Raw genomic sequence first — 17675 nt, forward strand, 5'->3', positions numbered from 1 at the left:
ACGTATTTTGGTCCTCACTTTGTATTATGTACAAGAACACACGCCCGCACCCCCACGCACACCCCCACACTTTTCTCCAGACTCTTTTTGGGTGAGCATCCAAGACAATCCCAAAGTCACTGCAACCGCAGTGAAGGAAATCCCCTTTATTTTTTTTCCCCCAGCAGGATATTGGATGGTATGTTTCTTCTGCGTGCAGCCCATCTGGTCTCCACAGCAAAGTGTGAAGCGCCATTCTCGTTCTTTTCGTTGCCAGTGGAATGGAGGTGACGCATGGGCCCATGAGAGCGCCACGGACAGGAGGCACGGGGAGTTGCAGCGATAACATTTGGAGTGGTTGGATGGTGACTCATGTTTGAGTAGGACGCTTGTCAGAATGAAAACACAGCTGGTGACACACTCCTCCTTCGCAACGCAAGTGCAAACTTCCGCCAGTGTATTCTCAAGCACTGGAAGAAGTACCAATGCAGTGTGATTTATTCTTGTCAAATTGCTTTGGCTACCAAGTCGCAATACTGTGCTACTGGTTTAGAACTCCAAATCCAACCAAGAAGGTTGACAATATCAAGGCAGGATCTATTGCCGTATTCCTGACAGACTGATCATGGTCGACGTAGAAAAAAAAATGTTTTCCCTGCTGCTTACATTCAACCATTCCATAGTTTTCCTTTCCGCATTGCTTAAAGATGATCCGAAACAAATGGTCTGATTCATTTGTTTTACCCTCTCAGCAGCACCTCCACCCCTCTCTCCATCCTCTCTTGGCACATTTGAGAGTGCAGCGCAATCACATTAGGAACCCTTTCAGATTGACCTCCTCCACTCAGCCTGAGTCACTTACCGGCATGTCCGAATTTGTTTGTTTTTTACCGCTCAATGGATTTTATTCATTCATTTCAACGCAGGAAGTTGATCTGAGAGACAGTTTTGTCAAGTCAAGGAACTGCTGTACTCTGCCAAAAGATGAGAGCAAAATCAGATCGCCGCCGCCCGCCTCCCAGGTGACATGTGAGATTTGCGTCCACTGATCCATCCCTCTTACCTTGTGGGGCCGTGTGAAGAGGGGCTTGTGATGGTGTTGGGCACATAGCGGGAGCAGTCTGTTGGCCAGCCGTCATTAGACGACCCTTTTTGTTACAGTAAGCCTGGGGGAGGCCAGATGCAGCGTGTCCAGATTAGATCCTTACACCCGCTAGGAGTCTTGAAAAGCCACCCCTGAATCAGGCCTAATCCCCCCAGCAAGTCTTTCGCTTTTCTTCATCTGCCTTTTTCTCTGCATCACACAGACAAGCCTCGGAATTGGTCATTGTAGCGTTGACAGCTGCCTCTCTCAACGCAAAGAATGGAACGTGTGCAGATTGCTACAAGATGTGCTTTGCTATAGTCAAATTTGGCTGAAACAAGTTTTGCTCAGGCCAGCTGAAGTGCTCGTAGGCCAACACATTAGCCCTGTGAGAAGGAATTTGAAATCTGATTGGTTAAATTTGGTTAAAGAGTCTAGTTGCTGATATAGTTTGAAGCTGTACAGCAAAGAGAAACACTCCAAAATAAAAAAAATAGACTGTTGGGATTAATAACGTTTACAATTGTAAGGAACAAATTGAGGTTGTAAAGTGCCTGTGATCATATTTTGCCAGCAGAGAAGGTCTTGCTGGCCCACCACTGTCAAAATTCAATCAGATGTTTCGAGATTTTGTTGTTGTTGTTGCATTATTTCACAAAGCAGTCGCAGATAATCATTTAGTAAATATGTTCAATCTGCTTTTCCTCTCTCAGAGGGTTCCGCTACTCCAGTTAACTCCATTTGGTGTTTGTTTATAGGGAATGCCTTTCCAGGCTTGTCAAACTTAGAAAAGTTTGCTTCTCAACTTGTCTTGGGAAGACTCGCTACAAGATTTTGGAGTGCGTCTGTGGGAATTTTTCTGCATTCATTCAGAAGAGTGTTTTGTTTAGGGCAAAGGCCACTACTGTAATGTTGGACCTGAGAGACGGTCTTGTTGGCTCACCTTCTTGGTTGTAGTTCATCCCCAAGGTGTTTGGTGGGTTTCTTCCACAAAAAAAAAAAAAAAAAAGCCTAATCCAAACAGGCCGTCACTTTTGGACTTTGTGGTGTGCGCTGGGAACTGAATCAGGGCTTCCCAAATTGCTACCACAAACTTGAAATCATCATCTCTAATTCTTACCCCTGACAAGTACTCAAAAGTACGGTCTGAAAAAGACTTGCTAATAGACACTCCACTCTTTTTTTTTTCTTTTTTTTTTAATGAAGCAGCAAAGTTGTACTGCTGATTGTATGAAAATGCCAAAGTCAGACACATAAAAAAAAAAAGAGTGCATGTTTCTCTTTTGAATGCCCCCAGTAAGTTTGAGTATTTCACCAGCGTTGTCTTGATTTGGACACAGCTGCAGTCTGGATGTTGTCTTTGGCCGTGCTTGTCATGTTGCGGTCATTTACAGAAAGATCAGGCGGGGATTCCAGGATCCAAACTGCACACAAGGTTTTGGGACCGACCGCAAAGCGGGAGCCGTGCTGTGCAAGGCAACAGTGAGGGGGTCCGACCAGACCTCCCAAAAACTTGAATGCAGTTGTTTGGTCCTTGACGGCGACACCCCTGCGCACCTGCTGGTGGCTCGCAGGTGTCGTGCATGATTTTTTTCGGCATGATTGCGCTTTTCTTGGCTTGCGTTTTCCACCTCTATGACATCCCATAAAGGTTTTCAAAGAATTTTAACAGCTGGCGTTCAAGAGCCGCAGAGACGTTTTTACTGTGCGTTGAAAAACATCCTTTCATCTTCCTTTTAACCGCTCGTAACAAATTCAATTTACTCTGCTTGCTTTTGATTTTCTTTCAATATATTTCACTCTCTACAGGCCTGCATAATCTTTGTGTACTCTTTGAGTGCCAGTTGCCATGACAGGTCTCCAAACAGGCGCAATCTGAAGTGCTGGCCAAGAAGCGCTGGGGGAGAATCATATGTTGTCAGCGTAAATATTTAAAATTGTAAAAACTAGCTAGTTCTTCGTTTGAAAAAAAAAAAAAAAAAAACAGACAACCGAGACGCTGAACAAATTTTATTCACCTATGTAACTTAGAAAAGAATTTTTTACATAACTGACAGCAGAAATAACATTTTCATTTTTTACCTTCGCACATTTTAGATTCTATACTTTCATTTACACTACAGGAAGTGAATCTGTACTTGTAGTTCGGGATGTAACGATAACGGTAATATCGTGATACTGCGATATTAAAACTGCCACAATATATCGTCCGAGTCATGTCACGATATGAAAAGCAGCGCATCTGTTAAAAAGTCAGGTTGATTTCCATTTGTGCAGTTCGAGCACCCTCTGGTGGGTTGTTTTTTTTTAGTGCAGTTTAATTTTCACAAGGCATGTTTTGGCCCTTATAAGTTTCAAATCCATGCTAATGGTCAGATGAAGGGGAACGTAATATGCTTGTGAACCAAGTCAATATGTGGAGGAACGCAATGTGTACGTGCATTAGCAAGTGAATGCTTCAGTAGTAAGTATTATTAGAGATTGTGGGTTGGTTATATGCATTGCTGTAATGTACAAATGCACAATATTGTGTGCGTGGGTGTGTGTGTGTTTTTTTTAGTATCATTTTTTTTACAATATTATGACTTTTTTTTTGTATCGCCACCTCACAATATCGTGATAATTATTGTATCGTGACCTTCATATCGTGATAATATTGTATCGTGATGTTTGGATATCGTTACACCCTACTTGTAGTGTGATATTTTACACAACATAGAAGTATCTGTTACATCTCAAGTCCAGCGTGAATTCTTATTGCTAGTGTTGCGCTCAGACGACTGTAACTACAATAGCTAAGATGACCCCAATGACCCGAAAAGCTGGAGCAACTCTTTTGCCTGGGCATTAAATCATGACCCACTTTTCCCACTTGTAGTGTAAACAAAGAGAGGGCGCATCCAAAACACGCACGCACACACACAAATCCTTCACTTCACCGTCCGCTCTGGATTTGAACTTGAACCCAATTGCAGTTCATCGTCACCCCAAGTGTGCAGTGCCCATTCAGTGCAAATTGTCCTTGCACACTAACAGCAGTGGAATCACGTGGATGTCAGCGGCCCAATGGCCGATGATGTTGTTTGCCGCTATGACAACGGCGGGTATAATAGTTCTGTGTGTGTGCACAAAAAGCATGGCCAAGAGCGACATGGGAGTTTTCCTTGCCACGAGACTGTTGCTGATCATGTGTTTTGCATTTGAAAGAATTCCCATCAACTTACAAGATCGCAACGCTGGCCTCGGATTGGAAGCGCTTGTCGTGAAATTGTGAAATTGCCGTTGTAAAAATGGAAACAGCATGTGGTGTTTTTCCAAATTCCTTTCTGAATGCAGCAGTTCCCAAAAAAAAAAAAAAAAAAAAAAAAAAAAAAAAAAAAAAAAAAACATTCTTACGGGCCTAAATTACACTCAGATGACAGTTGGGCCTTTTCTGTTTCTGCTGTCTTTTCCATGAGGAAGATCACGTGTGGCGCTATATTGGGCCCAATGCGGTAACCGGATTCTACTAACCAAACTCTGCGAGGGGAACATTCCACGACGGGTGTTCCTGTTCCTGTTGCTGTTGTTGTTGTTGTTGTTGTTTTCATGGTCACGTCGCTGTCTGAAACATTCCCCGCAATCAAAATAGACCGCTGTTTACATTTTCACCGCTTACGTTAGCGCTAGGCTAAGCAAGCGTACAAACCACAGGGCTTGTGATAGACGTGCGTTGGCGAGCTTGTTCCCACCGCGGTGGGAAAGTGTGATGAAGCGGCACGTCGGCCTTCTGGCCCACCCGAGAGGCAAAGACCAGACCCGTCCGTTCCAGGAGGACTGGGCCACTAGAGAACTACATCTCAAGGCTTAAACCATCGTAGATCACCAAATATTAGCATGTAGCCTCAACAATATTGTTAGTTAGTGTACCGACACTTTATCAATCACATCTCGATTGTCTCTTACTTCATTTCTCAATTCAGCGCATAACCAAAACAAAGCTGAAATCAATGAGCTTCGTTGCTTTTATAGTGACAGAGAGAACTCCTCCAATACTTGCAATCCACACACGTTGCCATTGTCTTCTTTCACAATTTTATTAAAACATCATCTGTGAATTCATGTTTGAACATTATACTGTTTATTATTCTCACTGAACGGCGATAAAAGCGTCTTTTTGGCAAATGTAAAGATTTCAATTACCAAAAAAAGTCCATACAAATAATAGTGATCTTGTTGAATAAATTGTTGTTGAATCCACCTAAGGACGGTTGACTGCCAGTTGTCGGTCTGCCGTTAGCGTCAGGAGACGAGTGAGCGATGTTGGAGATGGAGTAGACGGGGAAAAGGAAAGAGCCCTCGTGTGTGTGTGTGTGTGTGTGTGTGTGTGTGTGTGCGTGTGCATACCTCCGAGTTGTGTGTGGCCAGTGGGTGTGTGCGTCAGTCAGCCAGCCGTTCAGTCGCTCGGCTCTGCGCAGCCCACATCGGCATGCGTCTGCGGGACGTCCCGAGGAAGGATGGACTAGCCGAAGTGGACCAGGAGCAGATTCTTGGATCCATTTAATCCCGTCATCCGGTTCCGACTGCTCCGACTTGGCTATGCCATGCTGGCCCAGAGGAACGGACTCCCCGCGGGCCGCAAGCCAGTTCCTCTCCGGGAATTGAGGGACCCGACCGACTCCGAGGGCTGCTGCTCCCTGTCGGCGATCCCCTCATCCGCAAGTTGTCCCTGGGCTCGGCTGGCGGGGGCCGACTGCTGCTTGTCAGAGCCGTACTGCCTCTGGTTCCAGCTTTTAGCCCGAGCCTACTGGGGCGAATTAGAATTGGGTGTGAAGAGTTCCACCCGCGGAGTCTCCTGGGCTCGGCTGCGGGAAGCCTCCAGGAAGAACTGCGTGAGATCGCGGGTAAGCAAGAAAGCATCCCGTCCGCTATTTGACAGGAGGTGGCCCAAATTCCTGGATGTGGCCTTACTTGAGGCTTTGAGGAAACACACCGGCGGGCGAATAGGTTGACGTGCGAGGCATTCAGAGGGGAGGAGACATTGTTGTGTCGTTGGAGGAATTTTCTGTGCGTCATCCTGCTCCCCTGTGGCAACGCCGTCCCGCTTTACCGACCGCTAGCTTTGATTGCGCCTTCACTTGCTTGCACCCGATGACACATGTGGGAACCTCACAATGCATTTTCTCACATATAAAATGGCCACGCTTTATGTTCTGAGGTGGGAAGCAAGTCCGGCTGGCGTATTTTCCTGCCATCAAGTCAACACGGGTGACTAATGTTCAGTGTCTGCGGTCGGAGAGGCTTGGAAAAGTAAAAGTGCGAGGGAGTTGCGAGAGGTCGATGGATGACGTTGGCCACTCAGGGCTGACTCACACTAACAAAAACATACTTTTTGGATGAAAGTGGACCAGCGGTGACATTCAGCGTCAGGTCAGGATCCAGACTCACCTGTGTCATAGGCGCCATCTAAAAGTCATTTAGCTTAATGCTAACATTTAATGTGAAATTGCATAGCGAGGCACAAGCAAATTAGCATAGCGGAAGATTTTCTGTTAATATTGTCACCCTTCCAACGAGCTTTAACACCCATAGAACAGATACAAAGAGAGCATGCAAGAATTCTGGCAGACATTTTCTTCACTTCTTTGCTCTGTGGGAACAACAATGGCCGTTTCTCAATATCAAGAACACAGAGTACGTTCTTGTGACCCGGTCTCAAGAACGTACTTCCCAAGCACGCATATATCACACTGGCGTATTTCTGTAATTCATTGCAGTTATATCATGTGACTAGCTTTCAATGAGTTTGTACTATTTCAATGCTTACATACAACATACATCGGTTAAAAACCTTGCTTACGTCCTTGTTATTTCATAAAAGGTCATCAATGGCCGCCCAAGTACTGTTCCAATCGAAAGTATGCATAAGCCAAGACCACACGGAATTCCTTGATGTCGTTCTTTTTTGTTAGCTTCAACCAAGGATGCATCGGTTGTTGCTTGGTGAAGGCTTGGCTGGGAAAATATCCCAAAAAGCATTTCTTCTTCTTTCATTTCCGGCAGACTAGGCACGGCATGTGCATTGCTGCCCCCCACCAGCATCACGTTTGTAAGTATTCCTACCCTTTTATGAGCGTAATTAATAATAAATATTTAACGTGTGAAGCACAACTTTATTAAATCTAGTCCTTTTTTTGACACAACTTAGTTTCACAACTGCAATTTAGAATATTATATTTACATATATTCATATATATAAAATATGATTTACTATATACACATACATTCAAAGATAATTTTTATCGATGTACCACAATTTCAGGAGAATCAGAATAAAACCTCCAACTCACATTGGTGTCTTTCCAGAACCTTTTTTTTTTAACTAATGTAATCCTAATTTGGATAAATCCAATGTATAATTTCAAATGACACATCTTTAATATATTATTCCTAATTACATAAAACATATAGTTATTTGGTAAACAGTTACGGCAAAGCGTCAATAACCAGGAAGCTCGCAGTAAGAACAACATTCCGTCCGTTCTTTGCTCGACCTTTATGGCTGTTTGCGTACTTGCAATTGGAACAGGACTTGGGCGGCGGCTGACATTTCACGAGATCGTAAGTACGGACAAGAAAGCACATTGAGAAACGGCAAATTTTGACAGCTTTTTTTTTCTGCCTCTTCTTCTTGCTCGCTGAATACCGCTGTATCTCTTTCAGTAGAGCTCAATACTGCCTGGCAAGTTTGTGGATACAAGTGGTACTACACTGAAGGCACACAACTTGAAATTGTGATTTATCGTGAAAAACCCCGTGAACAGCGATCTCCAGGTTGTTCACAGTTTTGATGAACAGAATGAGTGGCAAATATACAGCATCATGCCGCCTCTTCCTCTATAATTCATCGCATTTGCTCTATGGCAAGGCCACCGATGCCTCAGCTCGGCTCTTACATAACATGACATTCGTTTAAAAAAAATTTAAGCACAAAACCAAAAACCAAAGGTGCAGAGCGAGACAACGTCAGCACCGCTCCGGGCATTGCTGAAGATTTCAGCCATCAGAGCGTGAAGCCCACACCCATCCTTCTCCCTGAGGACCTCCGCAATCCACATCTGCTCCTCCCAGACAGCCCAGGCGGGAACCCATGTCTTTGTTTGGAACTCGTATTACTCACTTAAAGATGTATTTTATTAGCTGGCTATCACGATGGTTTGCTTTCGCCGCATGCGTCCTCCTCCAACATTACTTTGGTGATGGATGTCACTCTCACGATTTGCTATTTTGGCGTTATGTCAATTAGCCATCTTGCAATGTCATCACTCGGCCTCACGGACACAGTTTGACAAGTACTTGTAGTATTTGTATGCAAAAGTGCATTTTTCATCATTTCATCCCGTTAGTTGTGATGTTGAGCATGCACGAGTGCATCATTGACACGTTGTTGTTCTCCCACCCCGAGTGTCGGCAGGAACGCGCGAGAGAAGTCTGTCATCAGGCAAACACGCCGGAGAGCCTCGCCAGGGCCCCAAATGTGCAATAAGCAGAGCCACATGTGTGCATGTGTGAAGCCCCAGGCAAAAAAAACACAAAAAACAAAAACAAATGGCAAGACTTATTTTGACAGATATTGTTTTCTCCCAATCCAACCGCAGTTAAGAAACACAATTATGTGTGCGTGCGTGTGCGTGCGTTTGGCCTGATCGCGGGATGCCAGACATTCCTCGCCGAGCGTAATGACGGATGTTGCGCGCCTCTTGTCTGCGTGTCAGTCTCAAGAGTCCACTTTGAGTTTCAACAACATGAAGTTTTCACTTCTTACGGATGCCAAATGTCCCATTGACATCAACATGAAAAGCACTAATTATGAACAATTACTTACTGTTGTGTTTTCATGGGAGAATTGTAACCATTGAAAAGATGTGGAGGGGTGTAATGGCCCAATGAAAGTTCAGTGAAGCTCTACGTTTCACACTGAATTCACATTATATCCTCAGATGTGACTGAAAATCCATCACTGGATTTTTGTGTTCTGTCATGTCCTAAGATGCCACAAAATGCCGCCAAAGCCCAACCGGCTAAAAGGAAAGTGTTACTGTTTGAAGGTGGACAGAGATGTGGACCCAAATTGAGGAGAAAGATCAGACAAAGGAAATGAGCAACGTAGGGTAATTTACAATTGGGCAGGAAAACCAAGACTTAGACTAGACATGACAGAACAGAACTGGACTTGCTGTGACAGAACTGGACTTGACTTGCCTTGCCTTGCCTTGCTTTGCTTTGCTTTGCTTTGCTTTGACGTGACAGAACTGCACTTGGCGTGACTTGACTTGACTTGACTTGACTTGACTTGACTTGACTTGACTTGACAGCACAAAGCTTAGCAGACGAGCCACCCAGCATGTCCTACGTAACACCAGCAATGGTCTAGACAAACACAACAGACTAAATACACTAACACTAATGACCTAAAGAGAGACACCTGGGGGAAAAACAAGTGGCTGAGGGCAGTGATTGGTCACACACTGGAAAGGGAAGATACACTCAGGTGGACGTGGTTAGACATAACGAGACAAGAGAAGAAACGAGGTATACATGACAAAAACACCAACCACAGACAAACACACCAAAAAAATATCAAAATAAAATGAAATCCCAACCCCACAGAACCAACACATGACAGAAAGTCAAAATTAGTGTCAAGGAAGTACGTCCAAGTGATAACATTGCGACTGTTTGTATGTTGGGCATAATCATTTCCTGAAAATGTGATATTTGCAATTTTGCACCTAACGCCATCAAAAATGTCATAAAACCCAATAATGTCATCATTTCACCAATACTGTCATTTAAAAAAAAAATCTGATTGATATTGTAAAAACATTTTTACCTAAAATGTAATACCTTTATTGGGGATTTATTACATTTTCAGTTGGGTCTTTATTTTCCCCTCTCAAAACTGATCATATAAAACATGTTAAGTTCATATATGTGTTCACTTTCAGTCCAAAGTTCAACCTAACACTGTGATCTATTGTACTTTCTTAGTAAAAATTGCAGTGTGAAAACATTGGTGTTAAATGTTTGAGAGTTGATTGAATGAGCGTATTTTTAACACTATCTGGTTTCTGTTTTAAATGGAGGCTTGGCATTGGGCTTGTTTGACAGAGTTGATTTTTTTTTTTTTTTTTTTTTTAATACAGGTTAGTATTAAACCTGCACTGCAGTGAGTTCATCAAAATAAGCTCCGCCCACTTGAACTGCTCTGATGCAACTACTTCAATGTTAGTATAATATATATGATGTTGTAATGTGCAAAGGTATTACAATATTGGTAGAAATGAGGAAGTTACAGAGAGTCTCGTCATTGCGTAATTATCAAATGAAGGTTTGCGGTTATATTTTTCATTTATTTGACGTCGTGGAAACTAATCGTCTGGGTAATTATAGTTTTGAAATTTTTCATTTTAGTTACCGGTAGTTTTGATTTTGTTTTGAGTTTTGTATTTTAAATGTAGTTGGTTTTAATTAGTTTTCAGGGTGGTTCTGTTAGTTTTTATTAGTTTGTTATTTAATAAATGCTTCGTTTTAGTTTAGATTTAGTTAGTGTCAGTATTACTTTGTTTTTTGTTTTTTTAAATGTGTATTACTTGTGCGCGATATTTAAAAAACACAAACAGTGAAGTCATCTGAAGGAGCTTTTCTATTGGCTGTTGGCAGTTGACGTCACTTCTGTGTGACACACTTTCAAACGTCCTTAATATCAAAATAAATCGACTTCAAATCACATTTAAAATCATCCCCAAAGGCTGGTGCATTCAATTAATTACCTTTTTAAAACAAAGGACATTTTTGCTATCATTATCGTTAGTTTTGTAAACATAAAATGTAGTTTCAGTTAGTTTTTGTTTTTTAAAAAGCATTTTCGTTTTTATTTTATTTTGTTAGCGAAATTGTTTTTTGAATTTTGGTTTTAATTTTTTCGTTAGTTTTACAGAACTAAAATAACCTTGGGCAGACGAAATTTTTTTTTCGTTTTTTATGTTTCTTTTTTTTTTTAGCATGGCAGCGCGACCCACTGTAATGGTAGATGGATGAAATTTGGTATTTGTCCATGTTTAGCAGGCCAAGCAGAAGGATGGGACCGACCCGAGCGAGACGTCAGCCGTGGCCCCCTCTCCCGGGCCGCAGGAGGAGGAGGAGCCTTTCTCGTGGCCTGGGCCCAAGACGCTTTGCCTGCGCCGGACTTCTCAAGGCTTCGGCTTCACTCTGCGCCACTTCATCGTCTACCCGCCCGAGTCTGCCGTGCACAACTCTCTCAAGGTAAGTTGAGAAAGGCAGCGAAGAAAACAACAAGTTGTGTCCTCAAACAATCAACAGCTCATTGAAAAGTTGAGAGAAGGTCACGTTAAGGTCACAGTGCATTCCTAGCTCTCCAAAAACGTCACCTCAAAGCCCGATATCTCAAATTTTGAAGTCATGACAGTCGCTAGAATGTTAACTTTCCAAATGGATTTGCCTTCATATGAAAACTCGGCATTCGAGTCGCTCGCAAGTAGACATGGGCCGATAACCGGTTTGACCATTTACCGTAGTTTTAAAATGTCAAGGTTTCAATAACCTCTAATGCTGTCTGTCACCGGTAATTAGCTCTTCTTTGCGGAATTGAGCGAGCCAATTTGAAGTAGATTTCCTTCAATTAACTTTCTTCTCCTTCTACAGCGAGTGCATGTGTAGTTGTGCGAGGAGGAGGATAAAAGGGTGAGGGGTGGGGATAAGGAGAGATGCTTATTGGCCTTAAAATAAATAAATAAATAAATGTACATGTGTAGGTACAAGGTGTCCCCTAACTGGGGTCTGTTCTAAAAAATAGCTTGCCAGTGATGGGACACAACAAGAAAGAATGCCAATGTTTATTTAATTAAACTTAGCGTGGTACACGTTTCTTCATGTTTTGTTTAAAAATGAAATAGTGTTGAATGGAAAAAGAAGCTGTTTTTATTTATCCAAATATTTTTTAAAAGGACATTTTAGAGATGTCATTTTAATACCCTGATACCGTGACACTGTGATATTTTTGCCAACGGTTATCATACCGTCAAAATCTAATCGGCCCACGCTTACTTGCAAGTTAAGGCAAGTGTTTGAAATTTTCCCCAAATGGGAGGTGAACACAAATTGCTGTTGACAAGACACAAAAAACAACAAGGAGGACGTGAAAAAATCCACAAATATTAGGAGAAAATCTAGAAATGTTTGACAACAAAATTCTGAGCTGGAAAAACATGTGATGAACAGGCAAGCGCGTCTTCCGATCATGACGTCTGGATTGTGCATCTTCCGAAAGCTAACAAAAAATTGGCGTTGCGTAAAGAGCGCCGTTGCTGGAAGGACGAACCAGGGCATGCTGAGGTTTCTTCTCAGCCTCTCAATTTGATCCTACCTGGGACAACTGCCAGTCAGTCGTCCTCTGGATAACGTCGGCCCATGCCAACCTTTTTTTTTTTTTTTAACTAATCGGGTCCAGTGATGTGCACAGATTTGTGTGGAGCGTGTAAAAGCTTTAAGTTGACAAATAGGGCAGAGCTTTAATGGGAACGCTTGGCTGGCCTCTCAGGGGTCTTTTAGTGACGACCAGTCATACTCACTCACTCACTCACTCGCTCACTCGCTCGCTCGCTCGCTCACTCACTCACTCACTCACTCACTCACTCACTCACTCACTCACTCACTCACTCACTCAACTGCAGACTCACTCACCCACTCACCCACTCACTCACTCACTCAATTGCAGACTCACTCACTCACTCACTCACCAACTCACTCACTCACTCACTCACTTGGGGTCAGTGTACCGATGGACAAAAAGTCTACACAACCCTCTTCAAATGCAAGCTTGTGTTGAATGGATTTATATCACAAAAAAAAGCATTTGAAGAGGGGTGTGTAGACTTTTCCTATTCACTGTTGAAGCACTGCATAGCGTCGGATAAATATGCCACGGTGCAAGCCACCGCATGCGACTTTTTAAGGATGTGGGATTGGAGCCGCAGACTAATCTTGGGAGTTTGGGGTCATCTCCGAGGCGGTCGAGACGTTTGAAGGAAAATCTGGGACGGGCAAGTAAGTGATTGAGGAACTTTGATCAACGGGGGGCTCCGGGTAGTCATGATGTTTTGATTGGTGTGTTCACAGTAGTGATGGCAAAATGAAGCCCCGTAAAGCAGTGAAGCCCTGCATTGAAAAGCTTCACACACACGTAGGGGCTTCAAGATGATTCATTTCCTCGACTACGCCATCATGTGGACAGAAAAATGTATAACATGCTTGGTGCATGCAATAAAATGGTGGGGTGTAAATCATCCTCTAAATACAAAAGAATATATATTTGAAGAGTGTTTTAACATGAATTGTTCTGTGTTACTTTGTCTATGTTTGTGCTTATGCAACAAGTGAAAATGTGAAAAAATGAGGTAAAATAAAGTGCTTCTTCATTTTTATTTAAAAACAATATTTTTTCCAAAGTTTTTGGACTCAGGCGGTTTCTTTTTGTGCATAGAATTTCACCTGCTTTTGAAAAAACTCTTTCACATGGTACTGATGAAGCAGGGGTGCATAGATATGAGACAGCAAGTTTGTATAAACTTGGAAGCGCATATTTCTGTGATTCCCAGTACTGAAGGGGATTTTCAACTCTGGGGATATTCTCTTCTCTTTCTTGCTGGTTCCTTGAACTCCATCGCAAAAAAAGAAGCTCGTCGTCGTCGGTCAAATCGAATGCAAAATGCAAAGAAGTACCGCAGTAAGGGACCCGAAAACACAAAAAGTGAAGGGGAATCCATAGCGTTTCTTTGCCGCTTTTATTTCGAACTACACTCAAACCTAGCGAATCATTTCCTGAATCAGTCACGTGGTACACCCGCTTCGCGGGGCTTCAAACGTCATCACGTACGTCATCGACACACGCATTGAATCGCCGTTCATGAACCACTCATCTACATTACTCGGCACACGCTTCAGGGATTCGACCCGAGAAGCACATCACTAGTTCACAGTACTTGTGTTCACCACACGCTGAGACAAATTCTCAAAGGACGCAGGTAGCGCTTGTGTTTGCGTTTAGGGATTCATTGGTGCCGCCGTTTGTGCTGAGTGAGGGCAAATTGATGACGTTCACACCACACTCAAAAGAATCCTTGTCTTGCTCTGCCTCAACTTTTACCATGTTGTTCAACTGTAGCATGACTTTTTTATTGTTTTTTTGTTTTTTTTTGTTTTGTAGCGACAGCATTAACCACACTAATTTGTTCCCCCCTCTCGTTCTCTGTTTTCTTTGCTAGGATGAAGAGAATGGCAGCCGAGGTAAGTGTGGGGAAAAAGACGTCTTTAGGGAAACCAAAGATAGAAATATTTATTCCCCCATGAAAAAGTTTCAAACTGAATTTCCTCTTGTCATGATTAAATGTATTAAATGAAAAAGACAATATTAAATAACCCTTACCCATAAAGATGTTATTACATAAAACATTTTGGATTATTACAGAACCCCTAACAGTTGAGGTTTACTCATTCAGGTTAGCAACCATAACTAACTCTTCCAATCATCATCTCCAACAACCCAACATTCTCCTTCACCTGCTAGTTTGCAAGGAGGTGTAGGGGGCGGGGCTACCATCACACCTCCAGATTAGCCAATCAGAGGGCCTTGTGCTTTGCTGCCCTCTGATGGACACTTGTTTAATTTCACATGCAGCTATTAAATGAAGGAAACCTTAAACAAAAAAAAACAAACAAAAAAAACGGCAATTCAAATCAAAATTCTACCACAATATATGTTTACAAAGTTGCAAATGATTGATGAGGGCTGTGCAATTGATTGAAATTCAATTACAATTTCAATGATTACACTTTCCAATTACAAAATTGGCATAATTGTGAACAACTCAACTCAACTCAAGTTTATTTATATAGCGCTTTAAAACAGCCTCAGCTGTCACAAAGCGCTTTACAGAAACACAAAAAAAACAACATAACATAACATAAACTGCGATTGGCTGGCAACCAGTCCAGGGTGTCCCCTGCCTACTGCCCAGAGCCAGCTGAGATAGGCGCCAGCACCCCCCGCGACCCTTGTGAGGAATAAGCGGTCAAGAAAATGGATGGATGGATGGAACATAACAAAACATTAACACCAATACAATACAATACAATCCTACATACGCTGTTTGAAGCAGTTACATATGTAAGAGGACAGAATCAGTCTCCTTTCAGCAGTTGATCAGAGACAAAAGTAAAAGAGTATTATTACTCATCTTGAGTTGTTTAAATGTATATATTTGTACCTTTTTTTTTTTTTTTTTTTTTTTTAAATAACTAATTTAATTAATCTCGCTTGGTCCAAAGAAACTTGCATAATGATAAGTGTTTCAAATACATTTGTTTGTCTTGATTTTTACGTTGAAACATTTTCTTGTTGTGTAGCAAAAAACAAGTGATCGTCCTAATCGTGATTTCAATGATGACCCAATTAATTGTGATGACTCTTTTCTTGATAATCGAGCAGCCTCATGACTAATTGAATGATTTGCAAATGGAAATGCTTATGATTGAAGATGAAGAGTCAACTGTGGTGCAATATTTTTGCCGTTGACTTGAAATGCGCGTGTTGATGTGCTCGGCAGGGAGACAGCGAAGTCGCCTCGAGCCCATGGACACTATTTTTGTCAAGCAAGTGAAGGACGGCGGCCCCGCCCACGGAGCTGGACTCTGTACAGGTACGCGGTATGGAAGCCCAAAAATGCCATCATTAAATCAATAAAAAGGACATTTTGAAAGAAAGACCCCTTTGATAAATAACACACAATTATGTCATATGAACATTACATTGTAAAATTAGATATTATTATGAGGAAGTGTGTTGATACCATTATTTAATATGTACCTATTATTATTTAATTATGATTAAATATTTCATAATGATTATTTAACGATGTCATACTTTTTAAAATAATGACTTTTAATTTCATGTCCAATTTTCCAAAAAAAAAATTTTATTTCATAACGAGGCTTTTTTATTTCATATTATTTTATTTTCATAATAATTTTTTCCTAAGAAAAACTTGGCCTGTCAATCACAGTTAGCGGGTTGGCTCATGTCTGTATAACAGATTCAGCCAGTCACCTAACTGGCTCCACCTCATTTGATTTGATTGACAAGACCAAGTTGTTCTGCTGAAAAACACCATTATGAAAAAAAAAAAAAAAAAGTCCATTGTGGGAAAGGACATTTTTGACTGTAAAAAAAAAATGTTCTTAGTATGACTTTGTTAAAATAATCATTATGAAAGATTTCATCATAATAAAATAGTTGTTACAGAAAGACTAGTGTGAACACTTTTCGGTAATAGTAATACTATTATGGCTGTATTACATAATAACATCTTTTATTTATCAACAGGGTCTTTATTTCAAACGGTCGTATTCATTTATTGAATTATGGCACATTTAGGATTTGGAGATTACGTGTGTTTATGAATCTTTCTCCCAAAAAACAGGCTTCATCTAATTCCATTTCATTCCATTGATTGGATCATTATTAGGCCGTTGTTGTATTTAGATGTACTCCTCATCTAAATTTGTGTTTGATTTGGAATTGCTGCTCCTAATATTTCCAATATAGTATATTATAATAATTCTAATACTCCCAAATCCCACACCAATTCCACCTTTCTTTTATAGAAACGTGCAATTTGTGCCGTTTGCGGCTGTGGATACAGAGACCACACTGATCCATTATTTATACAACTCAAAACTTTTCAAATGTAATGAATTGATTTAAGCGTCTCAAAATAATGTTTAAAGCACATCATGAAAGTTTAAAGTCAAATCAAGTTTATTTATATAGCCCTTAAATCACACAAAGATCTCAAAGGGCTTCACATGCCCACAATTGACAAATAGTAACGACATCCCCTGATCAAACCACAAAGGGGCAAGGAAAAACTAAAAAAAAAAAAACATCATGAAAAAAAATAAACAAGAAAACTTGAGAAGGGGCCGCAGATGTGGTAATCCCCCTCCCAGGATGACCAGGCTTGCAGTGGATGCCGAATGGGCAACAATTGGCATAGTTTATGATACTAAGCATTAGTACTAGAATAGTGGAAAAGTCCATTGAGGAAGTTGAAGCACTGCAAGAAGACGTCGTCAGGGAAGTGGGTCATCATCCAAATCCAGCCCGGACGATCGGGGTAGTTATCTCTCATCACGATCAGCCAGCGTAGAACCCGTAAAACAGTATCCAAACGGTCACTGACACCTAACTCCCCCTCCAAGCCACGGAGAAGGGAGGGAAAGAGAGCAGCGGCAGTCACCAGGCCCACAATATTCAGCCAAATGCAAGAGTATCAAAATGTGTTTTAAGACGTGGTTTAAACATAAAATACATATAGCACAAGGACACGCTGCTTAATTCTTGTATACAATTTGTGTTGATTATTTTTGTTGTTGTTGATTAGGGGCAGATAACATAAGTTTTACTTCTTTCTGTCCCTTTCATTTCTCTTTTTTTTTAAGGAATGAAATAAAAAATTGAATTGAAAAATTTAACATTTGCGCATGCAGGCGATCG

General features: G+C 41.6%; 1 protein-coding gene across 1 annotated transcript; it reads left to right on the top strand.

The window, feature by feature from the left end:
- Positions 1–4533: 4533 nt before the first annotated feature.
- LOC144011838 (uncharacterized) lies at positions 4534–15819 on the top strand (the record flags this gene model as incomplete). Its single annotated transcript, XM_077511696.1, has 4 exons — positions 4534–5946; positions 11168–11368; positions 14386–14407; positions 15727–15819. Coding segments are annotated over exons 1-4 (616 nt in total), but the record flags the coding sequence as incomplete, so codon positions are not given.
- Between the last annotated feature and the right edge of the window lie 1856 nt (positions 15820–17675).

Source organism: Festucalex cinctus, unplaced genomic scaffold (genome assembly GCF_051991245.1).
Source record: "Festucalex cinctus isolate MCC-2025b unplaced genomic scaffold, RoL_Fcin_1.0 HiC_scaffold_432, whole genome shotgun sequence".
Taxonomy (NCBI): Eukaryota; Metazoa; Chordata; class Actinopteri; order Syngnathiformes; family Syngnathidae; genus Festucalex; species Festucalex cinctus.